At 37.5% G+C, this 20,823-nt stretch overlaps 1 protein-coding gene across 1 annotated transcript in view; it reads right to left on the bottom strand.

Moving 5' to 3' along the window:
- Positions 1 to 9,293: 9,293 nt before the first annotated feature.
- The window catches only part of atp11b (ATPase phospholipid transporting 11B), a gene marked incomplete at its 3' end in the record, with an annotated part of 50,634 nt that continues 39,104 nt past the window's right edge, over positions 9,294 to 20,823 (bottom strand). The window contains exons 29-30 of the mRNA XM_083887738.1: positions 16,216 to 16,376; positions 9,294 to 9,375 (exon numbers count right to left, since the gene is read on the bottom strand). Of these exons, the coding sequence (XP_083743864.1) occupies positions 9,294 to 9,375; positions 16,216 to 16,376 (243 nt within the window). The remainder of the gene's footprint in view (positions 9,376 to 16,215; positions 16,377 to 20,823) is intronic.

Raw genomic sequence — 20,823 nt, 5'->3', positions numbered from 1 at the left:
TATAGTATGACTTTTTTGTCAAGTTTTGGACCAAAAAGATGTCTTTCAAAAAAATTGTCCAATTTTGGACGACATAGTATAGTATGTCGTTTTTGTCAAATTTTGGACCAAATTTTTTTTTCAAAAAATGGTCACATTTTGGACAACATAGTATAATATGACGTACTACATAGTATAGTATGACTTTTTTGTCAAGTTTTGGACCAAAAAGATGTCTTTAAAAATTTTCCAATTTTGGACGACATAGTATAGTATGTCGTTTTTGTCAAATTTTGGACCAAATTTTTTTTCACAAAATGGACAGATTTTGGACAACATAGTATAGTATGACGTACTAAATAGTAAAGTTTCACGTTTTTGTCAAGTTTTGGACCAAAAAAATGTTTTTCAAAAAAATTGTCCAATTTTGGACGACATAGTATAGTATGTCGTTTTTGTCAAATTTTGGACCAAATTTTTTTTCCAAAAAATTGTCAAATTTTGGACAACAGTAAAATGTGACGTACTACATATTATAGTATGACTTTTTTGTCAAGTTTTGGACCAAAAAGATGTCTTTCAAAAAAATTGTCCAATTTTGGACGACATAGTATAGTATGTCGTTTTTGTCAAATTTTGGACCAAATTTTTTTTTCAAAAAATGGTCACATTTTGGACAACATAGTATAATATGACGTACTACATAGTATAGTATGACTTTTTTGTCAAGTTTTGGACCAAAAAGATGTCTTTAAAAATGTTTCCAATTTTGGACGACATAGTATAGTATGTGGTTTTTGTCAAATTTTGGACCAAATTTTTTTTCACAAAATGGACAGATTTTGGAGGACATAGTATAGTATGACGTACTACATAGTAAAGTTTGACGTTTTTGTCAAGTTTTGGACCAAAAAAATGTTTTTCAAAAAAATTGTCCAATTCTGGACGACATAGTATAGTATGTCGTTTTTGTCAAATTTTGGACCATATTTTTTTTTCACAAAATGGACAGATTTTGGAGGACATAGTATAGTTTGTCGTTTTTGTCAAATTTTGGACCAAATTTTTTTTCACAAAATGGACAGATTTTGGAGGACATAGTATAGTATGACGTACTACATAGTAAAGTTTGACGTTTTTGTCAAGTTTTGGACCAAAAAAATGTTTTTCAAAAAAATTGTCCAATTCTGGACGACATAGTATAGTATGTCGTTTTTGTCAAATTTTGGACCATATTTTTTTTTCAAAAAATTGTCACATTTTGGAGACATAGTATAATATGACGTACTACATAGTGTAGTATGTCGTTTTTGTCAAATTTTGGACCAAATCTTTTTTTTCAAAAAATGGTCACATTTTGGACAACATAGTATAATATGACATACTACATAGTATAGTATGACTTTTTTGTCAAGTTTTGGACCAAAAAGATGTCTTTAAAAATTTTTCCAATTTTGGACGACATAGTATAGTATGTCGTTTTTGTCAAATTTTGGAACAAATTTTTTTTCACAAAATGGACAGATTTTGGAGGACATAGTATAGTATGACGTACTAAATAGTAAAGTTTGACGTTTTTGTCAAATTTTGGACCAAATTTTTTTTCAGAAAATGGACAGATTTTGGAGGACATAGTATAGTATGTCGTTTTTGTCAAATTTTGGACCAAATTTTTTTTCACAAAATGGACAGATTTTGGAGGACATAGTATAGTATGACGTACTACATAGTAAAGTTTGACGTTTTTGTCAAGTTTTGGACCAAAAAAATGTTTTTAAAAAAAAATGGTCCAATTCTGGACGACATAGGATATAGTATGTCGTTTTTTGTCAAATTTTGGACCAAATTTTTTTTTCAAAAAATGGTCAAATTTTGGACAACATAGTATAATATGACGTACTACATAGTATAGTATGACTTTTTTGTCAAGTTTTGGTCCAAAAAGATGTCTTTCAAAAAAATTGTCCAATTTTGGACGACATAGTATAGTATGTAGTCTTTGTCAAATTTTGGACTAAATTTTTTTTTCAAAAAATGGTCACATTTTGGACAACATAGTATAATATGACGTACTACATAGTATAGTATGACTTTTTTGTCAAGTTTTGGACCAGAAAGATGTCTTTAAAAATGTTTCCAATTTTGGACGACATAGTATAGTTTGTCGTTTTTGTCAAATTTTGGACCAAATTTTTTTTCACAAAATGGACAGATTTTGGAGGACATAGTATAGTATGACGTACTACATAGTGTAGTATGTCGTTTTTGTCAAATTTTGGACCAAATTTTTTTTTCAAAAAATGGTCACATTTTGGACAACATAGTATAATATGACGTACTACATAGTATAGTATGACTTTTTTGTCAAGTTTTGGACCAAAAAGATGTCTTTAAAATTTTTTCCAATTTTGGACGACATAGTATAGTATGTCGTTTTTGTCAAATTTTGGACCAAATTTTTTTTCACAAAATGGACAGATTTTGGAGGACATAGTATAGTATGACGTACTAAATAGTAAAGTTTGACGTTTTTGTCAAGTTTTGGACCAAAAAAATGTTTTTCAAAAAAATTGTCCAATTCTGGACGACATAGTATAGTATGTCGTTTTTGTCAAATTTTGGACCAAATTTTTTTTCACAAAATGGACAGATTTTGGAGGACATAGTATAGTATGTCGTTTTTGTCAAATTTTGGACCAAATTTTTTTTCACAAAATGGACAGATTTTGGAGGACATAGTATAGTATGACGTACTACATAGTAAAGTTTGACGTTTTTGTCAAGTTTTGGACCAAAAAAATGTTTTTCAAAAAAATTGTCCAATTCTGGACGACATAGTATAGTATGTCGTTTTTGTCAAATTTTGGACCATATTTTTTTTTCAAAAAATTGTCACATTTTGGAGACATAGTATAATATGACGTACTACATAGTGTAGTATGTCGTTTTTGTCAAATTTTGGACCAAATCTTTTTTTTCAAAAAATGGTCACATTTTGGACAACATAGTATAATATGACGTACTACATAGTATAGTATGACTTTTTTGTCAAGTTTTGGACCAAAAAGATGTCTTTAAAAAATTTTCCAATTTTGGACGACATAGTATAGTATGTCGTTTTTGTCAAATTTTGGAACAAATTTTTTTTCACAAAATGGACAGATTTTGGAGGACATAGTATAGTATGACGTACTAAATAGTAAAGTTTGACGTTTTTGTCAAATTTTGGACCAAATTTTTTTTTCAAAAAATGGTCAAATTTTGGACAACATAGTATAGTATGTCGTTTTTGTCAAATTTTGGACCAAATTTTTTTTTACAAAAAATGGTCACATTTTGGACAACATAGAATAATATGACGTACTACATAGTGTAGTATGACGGTTTTGTCAAGTTTTGGACCAAAAAGATGTATTTCAAAAAAATTGTCCAATTTTGGACGACATAGTATAGTATGTCGTTTTTGTCAAAATTTTGACCCAATTTTTTTTTCAAAAAATTGTCACATTTTGGACGACATAGTATTGTATGACATACTACATAGTATAGTATGACGTACTAGATAGTATAGTATGACGTTTTTGTCAAGTTTTGGACCAAAAAGATGTTTTTCAAAAAAATTCTCTAATTTTGGACGACATAGTATAGTATGTCGTTTCTGTCAAATTTTGGACCAAAAAGATGTTTTTCAAAAATATTCTCTAATTTTGGACGACATAGTATAGTATGTCGTTTCTGTCAAATTTTGGACCAAATCTTTTTTTTCAAAAAATGGTCACATTTTGGACAACATAGTATAATATGACGTACTACATAGTATAGTATGACATTTATGTCAAGTTTTGGACCAAAAAGATGTTTTTCAAAAAAATTCTCTAATTTTGGACGACATAGTACAGTATGTCGTTTTTGTCAAATTTTGGACCAAATTTTTTTTTCAAAAAATGGTCACATTTTGGACGACATAGTATAATATGACGTACTACATAGTATAGTATGACGTTTTTGGGTTTCCGTGTTTGAGCACAAGGGGGCAGCAGGAGCAGCAGCAGGAGCAGGAGGAGGAGGAGGAGGAGGAGCAGCAGGAGGAGGAGGAGCACTGCAGATGTCTCCTCTGTCACCTCCTCTGAGCTGAGATCAGCGCTGCATCCACACATCACAAGTGTCTCCATCTCTCTGTGTGGACTTAGTCGTGTTTTTCTTTCTTATGTCGGTCTGTGATAACATTATGGTCTGGATGATTCAGTGCAGACTGACTCACTGACTCATGATCCTAATTATGACTTAATGAAACTGTCACATGATTAGTTCGAGGTTCTCATAATAAAGTTTAACAATTAATTCTTATGAACATAAGCTGCTTTTAAACTGCTTTTAAACATCAATGAGTCCATGTAAGTGTTCACAAGAGCATCATTATTGTAGTAAGTGCTTTGTTAGTTTCAGTGTTGTAATGTAACAAAATACAAAAACTTAGTACAGCATTCACATATCTGTACTTTGTTATTTATATTTCCAGCCACTTTTACTCCACTACATTTCCTCTAACTGTCTTTGTTACTCGTTACTACCAAATAAAATCAGAAGAAGAAGAGTTGGTATTATGGTCTGTATTTATATAGAGCTTTTCTAGACTTGACACAGCAGTTTTCACTTATTCATACAGACCACATGCTGCAACATGGGGTACAAGTGTCTTGCTCAAGGACACATATAGACTAGCAGAGCCAGGAATTGAACTCACACCCTCCTCAGGTAAAAGACAACTCGCCCTTCCACTTTTGTAGAAGTACATTTTATATCAGGAAATTACTTTTGATACTTAAGTACAGTAAATGTCATATACTTTAAGACTTTTTTAAGTCATTTTCTGGTAACTTGTACTTGTAGATGACAAAGACTGTGGGAAAACAATGATGGCGTCATTTCTCCTCTTCTTGTTTTTGTTTGGTTTCATTTATGATAATAACTTTTACTTTCTTTCCTTTATTTACCAGACCTGGTTCTGTGATTGTGTGATGGTTTTTTTACGTCTTGTTCTGTGACCGTGGTGTGGACGTGACCACAGCCAAACACCTCCACACGCCTCTCATTGTTCCTCAGATGTTGAACATTCATGCTCCACCAACAGTTCTCCTTGCATCTTGAATGTCATTAACATGAAACTTGCTAAAGTCCTGGAGAAAAAAAAAAACCTTTTATCTCACATTGTCTCTCCTTTTCTGTGTGTGTGTGTGTGTGTAAAACTAGGGACAAACACTAGGTCAAATCAGGACCGCAGTGTATTTGTAATTACTCGTCCACAAGGGGCGATAAAGGGACTTTAAACAGTTTATATCCCCGTCATAAACCTGAATAATAAGATATTGTGTATATATATAAGTGGTAATTAAAATCAGTAACCTTATTGGCATTTACAAGAAACTTGTTAAGACTTTTATATAAAGACGTTTATATGTTTTAATGACCATGCATTAGACAAATTAGACAAGTAAATAATCCGGGTACAAGTATCTAATATGAGCCAATAAGCGTCTTAAAAGTAAATATAAATGTCTTAATTATGCTTTAAAGAAAACTCGTATGGACTTATTAATGATTTTAAGTGTTGTTTAAGGTGTTTTAAGTAGATTAATTGTAAATTACAGCATATAAAAAGGGACTAAAATGAAGTTACTTTTAAAATGTAAAGGATAAATCAACACATTTTTTTACTGTACTGTTTTTATGAAGCAGTATTTCACTCGCACTGTAATTATCCCTCTTATTCGTCACTTTTCCTCCCACTGCAGCTGAAGCGAGGACATTTTTCACACTGAAAAATCCTGACAAATTCTCCACTGAAGGCAGAACAAGAACGACAGTTTTTTCCTCTTACGATGAAGTCATTACACAGAGAAAAAAAACTGATTGAAGCTCAGGAAAACAGTGACAGCCATCGATAACTCTTTCACAGGTAGTCATATATGATATGATCACATTATGTTGAGACTGATCTGAAGGAATATACAGTATGAAACGTTCCTTGAACAGAAAACATTTAGTGTTGTAAAAATATACTAGAATTGATTCATTATGGGAAGGATGAGAATCAGCCTTTTTGACTTGTGCAGTTGAACTCTCCTGTATTTAATTTCATTGTTTTTCCCCAAAGTTCAAATAATGCTGAATCCTACATTTCCCATAATGCAACTTCCCACCTTTCAGATTCTGTGATTTTTTTTTAATTTTAAAAAACATGACATTTTAGGGCTGCAAGGGTAATTAGAATATTAATGAGAGCTGCAACTAACGATTATTTTTGTAATCGATTAATCCGTCGATTGTTTTCTCGATGAATTGTTTGGTCCAGAAAATGTCCCAAAATGTTAAAAAAAAACGTTGATCAGTGTTTGTCAAACCTGGAAATGACGATGTTCTTGAAAGTCTTGTTTTGTCCACAAACCAAAATGAGTCACTTTTAATGATTTCTTTGTTATGTGGAGCAAAGAAACAAAGAAAATATTCACATTTAAGAAGCAAAAACAATCAGAAATCTTGTTTTAATCATGAAAAAAGCTTCAAACCAATTATCAAATAGTTGGCGATTAATTTAGTAATTGATTAATAATCGATTAATCGTTTCGGCTCTAATATTAATCAAACTATTTTGAGTGTTTTCTTTAAATAATTAAAACAAGTTTCTCTGATTTTCCAGCTTCTGAAATGTGAACATTTTCTGGTTTCTTTGCTCCGTGTAACAAAGTAATGAATACGGCTGAATCACTATGGTTTGTGGAAAAAGATCATCAACAGTTTCTGACATCTTTATTACAGACCAAACAAGGACTCCAACATTATAATTATTATTGAAAATAATAATAATAATAATCTTTAGATGCAGCCCTAAATCATTTTTTGGTCCAGATGACATCACCGACTTTACAGGCTGCTCAGGTGGTCCTGAAGATGACGAAAGCACAAACATGGAACGGATAACAAAAGGTATCAAAGGTGCATTGAAGTAGACATTTAATATCAAACATGAGGTTTAAATGGTTAAAATGAAAAGTTACTTTTTCTGCGTAAATGTTGGAAAACTGGCAAACGGCACTGTCGGGCGTGACGCGGACGTCACACGCCGCCTTCAAAAATCAAACGTACAGAGTTTAGACATGCGTTCCGAAGACGTAACCGAGATCAAGTATAAACATCCTACGGAGTCGCTGCATCGTTTCCAAGCTACAGCATCCACAGATGTATCGATATGCAAGAAGGGATGGAACACAGAAAGAGGACATACAGCAATAATAAATAGACATCATCACCTGTGTGAACAGACAGAATATATATAAAGCGTTTTCAACAACATGTACCGTACTGAAAATAAACAAGAAAATCACTCAAAAATTATCAAAGAGTTTACAGACAATTGAACTTCAAAACAAAACAGAAACATCCTGTGTGTGTGTTTCCCATGTGTTTGTCTGGATGTCAAGTTTAAAACAGTTGTCTTTGAAGGTTTCAGCGTGACACCACATCTTTTCCCTAGTTTTTTTTTTTTTTTTTTTCTTCCCCGCTTGAGACTTTTGTTGAGGAATGGAACGCTAACACACAAACACACATCGGAGAGAAACACCGCACCTTATAACAACAACAACAACGCCAAGTACCAAACTTCCTCCAAACACAACATGGCTGTCGCACACAATGAAACACACAGGGCAACAACTTAACATTTAAAGAGAAAAAAAACAAACAAAAAAACATGGAGATATGATTTTGATGACAAAAAACAAACAAAAAGAAAGACGAGGTGATCTCGATATATGTGTGACTTGTGCAAACGTTCTGCTTTTTTCTCTTCATCTCTGCTGAAGCTGAATCATTATCCGTTTGACAAATCCATCTCTGTACGAGTAGAGACATTCTGATTCTGTCTGGGTCAGCGTGTCTCAGCCGTGACACGTGAAACGTGTCATCGCCACCTCTTGCTCTCGTTTGAACACGTCTTTTTTATTTCCGAAATATAATTAGGACTTCTCTATGACCTCAAAAATATCCCTCACACCTCTGTGTTAACTGGGCTGAATGAGAGATGGCGTTGGAGGAGGGGAACGAGTACAAAGTAACCACAGGCTCAAAAAAGCGTCTGCAAAACGTAAAGTACCTTCAATTATCTCACACAATAGTATAACCTCTTGAAAATGTATGGCTTTTTAAACAGACCCCATCTGTCCTACTCCAGTGCTGAGCACTGAGGGAGAAAGGGGTCTGAACAGTCATGACGAGAACGCAGCAACGAACAATCGTAATAATTGTCTTCTTAACAACAATATAAGCTTCTGTACAATCGAGCAGAAAAATAAAAAATTTTTCCGCCCATTTTTTTTACTCCAGTCAGAATCCTTTGGTCTTTGGTACAACAGTAGAGATGATTGAAGCAGTGAGGGGGGGAAACTGTAGGTGTAAAGGAAATGAGATGATTGTGATGAAAGGTTTCCAGATTTCTCCCTTTTCAATCTGAACGAGACACGAACGTGCAGTTCTATCAGCGGCAGATCGAAGGGATGAGATGTTTTCCAGACTCTGCTGAGCTTCTGTCCGTATGCTACACTGACGATCCTCGTGTGGGTGTGGTGTCGTGAAAGAAACACCTCTGTGAGGAAAGTCGACGTGGTTTTGGGTTACAGTCCTCGGGGGGGGGGGGGGCAAAGCTTTACGCTTGTGGTGGGGTGTGATAACTCATGACAATTAATCTTCAAATAAGCTTCACAAGGTCAGCTGCAAGGGAAGAAATACGTGTGCAAACTACTTAAGATGAGAAATAACTGTGTGACAGAATTCATTATTCTAGTCTGACCTCAGAGTTCAGAGGAGTTCCACTTCTGACTCGACATGGCTTCTTGAAGCGTTTTCTTAAACCGTGGTGAATCTAAACAGTTCAGATATCCTGTTTTCTAGCGAGAGTCGTCAAATAACTGCAGCTACAGAGACGCTGACTGGGTATTTTCTAGAGCCGGTGTGTCCACAGATCGGTGTGCTTCGAGTTGCACCGAGTCACACACACTGCACTTCATGTTTCCATTTTCCTTTCGTGTTGGATGCTTTCGACCTGGCGTCAACCGTTACTATCGAGGGACAAAAAAAAAAAAAAAGAACGAGCAGGCTACAGCGACCAGCCAAGTCCTTTGGTTTCAAACGATGCGACAATTCTGCAGTGCATCAAGCTGCAGCTGAGTAAAAGCTGAAGTAGGTTCATAAAATGGCAGCAGGAGGAGGTGATTATGACTCCTGTCCAGTCTCTGTGTGCGTCAGTCATACAGTCAGTGGGGTCAGCAGTGGGTGGCCTCGATGGGTGACAGCGTCAGGATGCTGCGGTCGTTGGAGTAGAAGTTCTCCGTGTCACTCCAAGACCTGGAAACAGGCAGCAGTGACTGAGGGTTAGGACACTGACGCAGTGTGTGTATGCGTGTGTGTGTGTGTGTGTGTGTAAAGTGTCAGTAGGTCCGACCGTCATTATCTTAACAATCACAACCGGACTGGAAGAAGCAGAGAAGAGTGAGGAGTGGAGGGAGTTAGTAATGGTAGTGATGGTGTTAGTAATGAATGAGTGGAGTATCACAAGTCTCTCTTCAATAACCCACACACTAATCCAGGATCTACCAGGGCAGGTTTGTTCAATTTAACTGGATTAAATGCTCTAGTGCAAATTAAAAATATTGGCGAGCGAGCGTTGCACCCCCCCCCCCCCCCCCCTTCCCCAAAGACTCGAGGTTGCCAGGTCATTTGAGGAACCAATCCTGCACTGAACTAAAAGACTGATCTACAAAAAAAATTGGCTGTACCATTGTTATCAGTGAATTCATTTCAAATAAACATGTTTCCTTAATATCTCATCACATATCATGCTCATTTTAAGACTGAATAAAACATTATGTCTTACACAATGCACTGTTAAACTCTGGAGAATATTTTCTAATGAGCCAAATCCTGTTCTCTTATCACTGATGTGAAGAAGACGGGGCTCGGTTGGACAAAGATAATACAACCGTTTACATTCACTTGCAATTAATTAAATGAATGAAAACCTCATTTACAGTGGACTCACATGTCACGCAACACTTGGTGTGACAGTGGACGGGGCTGCCGCCGATTATTATAATAATAATAATAATAATGCATTATATTTGAAGGCGCCTTTCAAGACACTCAATGTTGTATCGCGTATCGTGCAAGTCGGCTGTGGCGACTGTAGGTTTTATTGTAACAACAATTGTTCCCAACTTTAAATCCCATTGTTATTGGTCCATGGTTTGACATCAAGGACTTTCCAGGACCAATTGCCTCCAATTCAAGGAACCAAATGTGCTGACACAGCTTAAGACGGGAGGGCAACTTGTAAGAGCCGTTTCACCCATGGCGTCCACTTTTATCGATTTGCAGCACGCTCTGCACTTGGACAAGTGATTGTCCTTGGGGATCTTGGTCAAAGCCAGTCTTGTAATTGTCTTTGGTGAGCCAGAGATCATGGAATCTCACGTCAACGGCGGAGAGAGACAGTGGACAGTGTCGACAACACCACGAGTAATCACGACTCCAAGCTCGTCTACGTACATCAAGCGAGAAACAGTAGGTGGTGTCGTAAACAAACGAGGGACACATTTACCTAAATCTCAACTTAACTTCTTTCTTGTACAAAATTCAAGCACTTTCAATGACCCATGTCTATTTAGGGGGCGATTTTCAAGAACTTTGAAACACCTTGAGAGGTTTTTTCCAAATTCAAATTTCATGGACCGTGGGAACCCTGTGCTAATATTTTTTAAGGGAATGGTGATGTGATGTTTGCCATGTCCACCCCACTGTTGGGTGTTATCTGAAAGAACAAACATCAGCTACAGGGGATAACAACCTTTTTCAGCAGCTCTATTTGAGCTGTGTAATGTTTGAGGTGAACACATGAACATAACTTTTTTTCTATTGGCCGCTGCTTGAGCTGTTGCTTATAAAGTCGAACATGTCTAACAAATGAACTAGAAGCCTATCATGTGAGTTGGCTGTGGCGACTGTACGTGAATTGTAACAACAATTGTTCCCGACTTTAAATCCCATTGTTATTGGTCCATGGTTTGTTCTCCTTAGTGATAGGGTATGAGTAGAGACTTGGATACAAACATGGATATAAGTCAAGAAGAAATAAATCATAATAACAAACATCAACATTTTTGCCACAGTGTGCATACACTCAAAAACAACAAGGATTCTGATCTTCTGCCGCACAGCAAATATCTCACTAGAAAAATAGGCATCGTAAAGTTCGTACCATGTGTATACAGAATAAAATCTATAGTAATAACTGTATACTTCTACTCTGCAAAAACAACAAAGCCCTTTAAAAATAAAACTCAAGGACAAGATACTGCTCCAAACGGCGTCAAGCCGAGCCAGACAGAAAACATCGTTAGAATTTCCTTTAAAAGGTCATGACTCAACTCTGCTGCACCAACTCGCATCTAAGCTGAAACCAAGCCAAAGATCAGAGTCTGTCCCTCAAAGCACCAGCAGAGACACTGTGGTTCAACATCTACACCTGATCCTCACAAGACTGTGAGTGTACTGATATGACAGAGAAAACTGCTCATATTAGACTGATTTCTCCTTTACTTAAATGTCTAAATGTCAAATTTCTTCCCGTAGGAAATTCCCATGACCTTAAACCTGACACTACCTGGTGTGACGATTAAGACAACCGTTTTAAGACCTGGTTGACGGGGAAACGGGGGGAAACACGGGGACCAGGCTGATGATGATGATTCAAAATGGTGGTTTGACTGGAGGCAGTCTCATGTACCTCACGACTGTTGACCAGGACTGAGGTCAGATTGAAACATCTCAGTGCTAAAACCGTCTTTGCTCGGACACCAAAACGCCTCAGCAAAGAACCAGTGGGAACATAAAACCAAGAAAATAACAGAGCAGACAGATTCCTAACAAGGCGGAGCTCACAGGAGGCATGGACAGCACAGGATAAATAATGTGGAAGGTGGAACATTACACATAGAGAAGACCACACAGAGAGACAGACGAAGATGGGAGGGCACAAATACATACAGGTACATACATTGTGTACAAAACACCAAAGGCAACAGCAGCCCCCATGCAACAAGACAGTCGGGACGTCCTAGTTTTCTAGCCAGAGGTGGACATGGACAGTCAAACACACGAGGTTAGAAAAACAAAAATGCCCTCAATGTTGGCCTCTTCTCAGAAGCACATATAAGGCTTCAGGATCCAGTAGAAAAAGACTTAAGTTTACAGGATGTAGCAAAAAAATAAACAAAAACAACCACAAAAAAAGAAAAAAAACCTCCACACACACTGAGACTACACTTCCCAGAAGCCTCTCTGGTTCAGTATGTGGTTCCATCGATCTAGGAGGGAGGAGCAAGAGAATCTATCATTTACAGTGAAAACGTCTGCGGCTGTTCCCGCTTTGTCGCCACATGACATTATTCAGCGAGCATTCAACGCTACAAGAACAGACCAAGTTGAGCAGCCAGCTACAGGTGGGCTTCCAATAAATATCAGACCAACTGTATTATGTTCTATATATGTTGTAAATATACTTGCTAAATGTCTCCAGTCAGGAAGCATGTTATATAGGACTGGGTCGATACATTCCCTTACCTCTATGGCAGTTTCCTAGCATATTAAGGCCAAATGTGGGACTCATTTACTCCTTCTCTAAGGGTTTCTGTTTTATTTTCATGAAACACAGACAGTGAAGAAGAGGGACAGGAGGGTTGGACAACCCAAAAAAAAAAAGCTGCTTTCAGACATGCACTAAGGTCCAGATATTTCCCCAACTGCAAATGTCACTCTGGACATTTTCAGATACTTTACAGCTCTACAACAATTCAAGGGAAATCTCTGAGTGACTCCACAAGGAATACAGCAAGAGAATTCACAGCGATCAGGCTCGACTAAGGTGCCAACTCTTGACTGAATATTCAGGAAATTCTCCTGCCGTGTTTCTCATCTGTTAATCTCTGATTCTTTGGAATTTGGCTAAAACAGGTTTTAATTTTGAAAAAAAAAAAATATATATATATTACAAAATCTGAAGGTATATCATTATAGACCAAGGTCTTGGCTGTTCAGCAATGTACTGGTGCAACCTCCTCATTTTGTATTATTTTCAGAAAATAGCCATTTTTCCAGTCATTATTATGTACCATCAGTCCCAATATAAAGCAAATTATTTCTGAATTTATTTGGTCTAATATGTATGAGTTTTTAAATCATTATCTGGCATTCTAAGCACACATGCTGTTAAATGTTGAATAATTAATGTTGTTAATTTATATGCTGTTTCACATGTACTCCTTTAAAAGATCTAACATCATAGAATGTTTACTTTAAGCCTAAATAAAAAAAAGTAATGTTTTTTTTTTATTTAAAAACATATTTTGTATTTAAAGAGACCATTACTTTAATATATCAACAATACTGAAGAAACATATTGTAAGCAAATTCATTTAAAACAAATAAAACTCCCACTGACAACGGTGACTTTAGAACTGACAGTGGTGACACACTACAATGTTCTCTTTAATGTGGTAAAGATATTATTCAATTCAATTATTACTTTTCGTTTTTTTTTAAATCAAGTTGAAATGAAAATGTTATTAATTTCCAACAGAATTAGCACTTTTCTTAGTGGGACATGTTTTTGCCAAAAGTTTCAAGAATCAGTGAAATGACAAAAAACGGAAAATGTCTGTATCCAAATTTTTTGCAGTTCGTGTCTGTGAACAGCGACTATGGTGAGCAGGAGGCGGATGAGGAGTCGAGGGAAAGGAACAGAATATGGACAAAACCAATATTTAAAGCACACCTAAGCAAAGCATTTTACTCATGTTTACTATCAATATTCTCAGAGGACAAAGTGGCTGCTGTTTTGTAGTTGGTATGATCTAATTGGTTGCTTTGTGCCACGGTCAGAAAACAAATCAGTCACTCCTGCAGGAACAAGAGAAGCATGCATTAAGTGGTAATTTGACCCTGAAGTGATTTGAATAGCTTACTTTGCTGAAATGGAATGACCTTGACAACAATTAAAATAGATTCTATCTAACAATCTATGTTGTGGATGAATATCCAACAGAGCATTGTTTGAAGAACGCTGAAAGGTACAGACATTAAAATGGATTCATGCCTCCAAGAGACTGAATCAGATTTTTAAATAAGATGACACATAAGATGTTAATTATTTGTACCACTGCCTAATCCTGGTAAAACTACAGCCAATCTAAATGACAAGGGTCTGCAATAACATCAATCATACAGCTGTATCGCTCAGAACTGGCCGACTTCTCTACTTTTGTCAGATGTTGCATCTTTTGGTCCAGAGGGGATAAAAGGAGAGCGTCCCTTATTTGACCCATCTGCTCTCACAACATAGAGTCATGAGTCAACACACATGCTACAATTTTTCCTGCGCAAGATCTATTGCAAAACACTCGCACACAAATGACAACAATGCTACATCTTCATTACCGACCTGATCAATACTGAGTGTCCCCAGCCCTTTTCTGAGGGGAGTGATTGTTCAGCACAAAGGGCTGATCAGGTCAATTAATCAATGATCCCACACTCTGGGATCCAGGTAAAAAAGACACAATAACATTGAAAGTGCAGACGGAGCAGAGCAGGAAACTGTGAACTCAGCAGACCCGTCTTTAAAGCTGAACTCGCCAAAAATATGTCATAAAGACATTTTTTTTTCATGTCGTTCATGTGTTTTATCATCAATGTCAAGGTGCAGCAAACGGGATTCTTGATCAACACTAGGAACTCTCCTTGTGTTATAAAAATGAAATGAATTTCATTTTTATCATTTTCATCTCTAGCATTTAGGAAAACAAGACAATTTGCAGAGTGCAACAACCTCCCGCTTCTCAATCGTAGGTTAATAATAGAGACGTGCATATCCACATTTGGAGTTTGCATCATGTATGATTCAACTGACCATCAAATGTCTGGCATCATTTTACACAGCAAACAATGAACAAGAGGAACTACTGCACAACACAGCAGTGAACCAAAACTAATACGCAAACATAATATCTGACATAGAGACAATGGTGTCATCTGTTAAAGTGCATTGCAGATTTTACAGCTTACATTGTAACCTGGCTAATCAGGCTAAGTCCCATTTGGGTACCCACCTCTAATTCGTATTACAAACATATTTAAGGGAAACGTAGGTATACGGACAGGACAAGAGATCATACCATAGATGATAAAGACAAAAGACACATGAGCTGAAAGACAAGACTCGCCCTAATGTAGGGGCTACACAAAACAGAGCAGCAGTGTTGCGTAGAGCCTGACTGTTATATTGAAAGGCCGATATTAGCTTAACACAGACATATGGTGTCTCTGAATACGATGTCCAACTTGGAAAAAAAAAAGGAAAAGATGCTTGATTCATTTAGAAATTGTGAAAATACACAAACATCTCAACAAAGAAATTGTTTGTGGTCCACTGTCCAGGAAACGGAAATGGACAAACAACCAACAGTGTAGACACAGAGGATCTCATTGTATAATTTGAAGAATATCGGTACATCAATACCAGACTTCTTTTGCTCCCCAAAAATCAGTCAGGCTCTAATGTTGGGTGCCTTTATAATGTTCTAAATAAAACTGCGAGGACCCAAATTCTGGTCAGGCTGCCAAACATACACAGCTGCATGCTCTGTAAATTGGCCACCACAATCCACTGGCCTCTAGGGTTTTTGGTTACAAGGTGTACTAATAATCTAGATAGTACACTACTGTGGATACAAGATGAAACACTTCATTCTGTTCAGGTTCACCAACGTGTCCAGACCACCCCAACACAGACTTTGAGGGAAAAGAGAAGCTGACAAGTTCACGGTTGTGTGATGCACACATCTTCACCCTCAAACTCCTCCTTCAGCTGCTTGACCAAAAGTTCTGCTGAACCACACACACCCTTCATCAACCCGTCTCCTCAGTGACCGTCTGAAACCCAGCTCTCCCACAGCAGGTAGTGTGCTCAACCTGCTATAATCAGGGCAAGAAAAAACACTTACAGTTGAGTTGTACCCACATTATGGGCTATTGCAGTGAGGACTGCAGCTCAGCTTTTTTGAAACCAAGAGGTGATGATGGCTCATCGGGTTTCATAATCACTGCTCGGAGTTTACCGTGGTCCTTCCCCACCTGTTGTTGCGGCTGGACGCCTGGCAATGGTTGACACCGTCCGGACACGGTCCTGTCATTTGCTCCAGGAAGTGGGCCAAGCGGGAACAGCCGCTCTGCCCATGTTGGTAGCAGCACAGGGACTCCACACAGCTGAGGGTCTGCGTGGGGGCTGATAGAGACTAGAGGAAGGTGGTGAGAGAGTGAGAGGGTGTGATAAGTTGGAAGAGGTAGAAAAAGGACAGAAAAAAAACCACATACAGTAGGTTGACTGTCAGTGAAAGGATGATTGTAGGGTGAAGACATGCTGCCACAAGAACAATAATGTACAATATTGAGACAATATTTCAAACATGCTACACAAGGAGCTGAAATGTTGCAAATAAATATGAAAATCATTAAAACAAGCAGACAAATAAACAACAAAAGCCTTCCTTCATTTACTAATTATTATCATTTTTAAAAGCCAAGTATCCAAACACATCTTAGGGGCAAAGACCTGCTGACAAGTATGAACAACTTTAGCCTTTGGATTGACGTTTTTTCTTCCCGTAATGGGTCAAGTTCATCCAGCATGGCACTATAATGTGATTTCAAAGGGCTCATTTACAGACAGACTGTCTCTCTGCTACAACTCCCTCAGACAGACCTTTGATGGATCACTCACTTGACACGCAGAGCAAAATCTGCATCATAAACTAACCATGACTGAAGGCCAGTCAATCACGTTCATCAATTAAGGGCAGTTTCTTTTCAATTTGCTTCATTGCAATCAAATTGGTATTTTATTAGGTTTTATGAGTTGTCTTATAGTCTCTGCGGCATAAAGTGCATTTAATGTTCTGGGATTACACTGCATTAACAGGTTTTAGAAAATAAAACCATTATAGATCTTGGCTTTCCTGCCTTCGTCACTTTAAATATAAATACACAAACGTCCAAAGACACCTTATGTATTTAGAATAGGAAAGTAGACAGTGTTGTGGAAAACTATACAGACATTTGTTTTCATTTAAGTAAAAATAACACAAAATGCAGTCTCTGTACTAATGTAGAAGTCCTTTTGCAAAAGCTCTCACTAATACAGTAATCTCACTGACATAGGTGGACAAAGCTGAATGAAGTTGCTACATAGGAACCTGTGGGATCAGGTGGCTCTACTGATCTGACTCAGCACCCAGGAGAGTGAGAGAGACTGAGGGAGGGAAGAGTGAACGTGAAGAACAAAGAGGGAATACAATTGTTCAGTCTGCAACCTGAACCCTCCGTTTTCACAGACTAACTGAACAGCATAATTATATATCTAGTGATAAATCAGCCATCATTTGTACTACGTGAACATTGAAAAAGTATCCCTATGTTTTTCAAGATCAGTTTGAATAACCACAGTTTGCTATCGTCTGGTTTGTAGTAAACTATTCATTAATGGAGCAAAGTGAATGAATGTCAAGTTCTTTGATTCTGTGCCTTAAATGCGTGACCCTGTCCTGTCTTTTGTCTCTGTGATGCTGCCTTCGTTACTTTTCAATGCAGCAGAAATTGGAGACAGTGTTGGCATAAAACCAAAACTTTCTGGCCAGCAACAGGAAAACACAAACAGGACAAAAAAAAAAAAGAATGTCGACAGGGTCAAATGTCTCTGTATGACACTGTAAAGCAGAGGCTTCCAACTAGAGGTTCTCAACCCCATAGGGGGGCACCCAAAGCCCTTCAAATTTTATTTGAATTGAAAGGTAACTTAAAAGCCTGGCTTGGACAATATGCAATTATGTCAGTTAATTAAGTTAATACTAACAATACAGACACATTATGTTCTACAGAGAACAAAATCAGCTGATACTTTGCAACATCCTCAGAAACTTATCTGTTCTGAACAGAGGTGATCGCTCCATCTATTCAATAATAAAAGTGTGCTGGAGTGCTAGTTTGTTGAGAACAAGCTGTTTATTACAGGTGGAGGAGCAGAGGGCAGGCCTGAAATTAGCCTCCCCTATTTCACAAAGAAACACGTGTTCCATGTGGCTATTGTGGGGTTATTTTTGCAATGAATTGTGGGGTTATTTTTAAATTTGAATAAAAAATGTAAATGTAAAATGTAAATTATGCAATCATACCTAGGTGAATTGAGTAAACATGGCTCCCTAAAGAAAAATGCTGGAAATATAAATGCATTATTGCTATAAATGCTCTTCCTTTATCAAAACGTACTGCAGTTTTCATTTTGAAACACAAAAGGTAGCAAATCGACTTTTGTGACTGCTACACAAGGATCAGTAGAGAATAAAATGATTCCAAACACAAGGTTGTTCCACATACAAACCACAGAAAAAAAGCAGTAACAACAGCCAAGCCACAACTCCAGCTTGGTTTTAAGAGATCCTGCAATAGTTTTTAGGATGGTATGACCACGGGAGCTGGTTTTTCCATTAACTTCATGATAACTTAACTCGAACCAACAAAGCCAACGTGAAACACTAAAGCATCAATCAGTCACCACAGCCAGTGCTAGGCAGAGTTCAGATATTCCGTTAGAATCAAAGTTGTTCATCAATGCCTTTTACCAGAACGACGACCAATAGAGAAATATTAACTTAACTGATCACGTCATGGCACCAATACTGCGTCTGCCAATACTTTTTTCCCTTCACAGTTCTAGAGAAGCCTTAGTAAAATTATACATCATTCCATGGTTGATTGTTGGGGGTGGAGTAGCTCAGTGCTTAAGACCGGTACTCCTGTGTGATGAGACATCATGGTCACAAGTTCAACTCCACCCCTGGCTGGTTGCACTCAATTGTGAGTCGTGTTGGATAAAAGTGTCTGCTAAATGACATGTAATAATAATGATTTATTAAAAGCAGCGCCAGAGTACGTTTAAGTTTAAGTAACAGCATAATAACGTGTATATATTTTGCTGTTCTTACAGTCCAAAACAATGCACAGACACTGCAGTCTGTATGTAAGCAAATAAAAAAGAAAAGATGAAAACAACTAAAAAGTGCAAATAAAACATTTAAAAGATATAAACATTCACAATATGTCAATATGGATGACTATATCAAATATGGTGGTAATAAATGGCCACAAAACACAGGAAATGATCAATGAACTCAGCATGCCAACAGCAGTCTCCCTCTCTTTAACCTCTGCAACTACTGTATATCCACTCAGTCACTATGGGGGCTAAATTTAGACCAGGTTATGGTTGGGGGAGTTCGGGGTCACTACATTTCTGGGCTTACAATTGAGGTATTCATGCAAGGACAGATGGTGTTGGTCATGGTTGTGTCATTCACACAGGGGCAGAGACTGACAGACAGACAGACAGACATACAGGAGGAGTTATTCTATTATTTGAATTAAAAGTTACTAGACAGTTACCAAAGTGTAGGTTGTTTTAATTAACCTAATTCAATTAAGGGGATACATGGTTGATTGGTTGATTGCAGTTGTTAGGGGGTGCAGAGGGTTGGTTGATCCTCAATGGAGGCCATATAGTGCTGGGCAGTGACAGTATGGGAGGGACAATGGGAGTGAAGTACATGTATGGTACTACCTAAGGGAGCAGGGGTCTGGGCCACGGGTAGCAGGGGGAGGATAAGCAGCTAGCAGGTGCCAATTGTCCTCCCCTGGGCTCCGCAGGGCTTTAACAGGGTCATATTCTGTGCCGACTGAACCCTCACCCTCTTCCATCTGAAGGACACAAGATGCTTACAGTGAGCCCTGCTGGCTAGTCAAACAGCTTTGACCATCGGTCAGCCAGGTACACTGTTGATAGGTCAGACATCAACATTGCAACATAACCAGTGCATAACCAAGGCAGCTTGTTCACTGACCAGTCACACTGCAAACATATCCACATTAGTCTCGCATTCGATCGTCAAGTCAACAATTTTTTAATAAATGTGTAAGTCGTAAAACAAACCCTAGTTTCTGGGAAGAAGTCTTGATTTGACAGGGATCTGAAAAGCCTAATTTCCACCGAGTGATACAGAGCACTTCAGTTCACCACGGTGCAGTTTGGAATTGGTAAACCCTGATCGAGTTTGCATTTCCACTGCTGAATGTATGGACTGGATGCGGATAGCTATATTGGGCATGAAATTAACTTGATGACATACCAGCGTGGCAAAGTGTAACCTGCTAATAAATTTCATTAAGAAGAAAAATGCAGCACAGTGTAGAGAACAAAATTGAAATACGAATTGCATGTTCTTTCTTTTTGGCATAAAGCTATTTATCACAAGAAGAAGACAAGTTTTATTTTTAGTAATGATTTAAGTAATGATTCTATGCCTCTAGCTCCACCCTTTAGGAGCTGGACTGGTTATTTTGGTACCTTTCTTAAAGTAAAATACCAAAAATGAAATATTCTGCTTGGTGGAAATGTGGCATTCATGTTTTTAGATATAAAACGACACAACCACAGTAACAGTGGATCATTTTTCAGTGCTCCTGATTTACCAAATTGCAGATTTCAATGTAAGTTGAGGGAGTGAAGGGAGTCTCCTAACAGAGGACATTTCTGAGCCTCAGTCTACAGTGTGCTATAAAAATCTAATAAATAAATAAATTCTCATATCACTCTTGGTCAGCTTTTTAAAGCCCTCCAGGGGTGACCTCACAAAA

The sequence above is a fragment of the Microchirus variegatus genome (assembly GCF_963457635.1).
Source record: "Microchirus variegatus genome assembly, chromosome: 4".
NCBI classification, from domain to species: Eukaryota; Metazoa; Chordata; class Actinopteri; order Pleuronectiformes; family Soleidae; genus Microchirus; species Microchirus variegatus.
The sequence above is the reverse complement of the archived record's forward strand: the minus strand, read 5'-3'. Positions and strand labels throughout refer to the sequence as shown.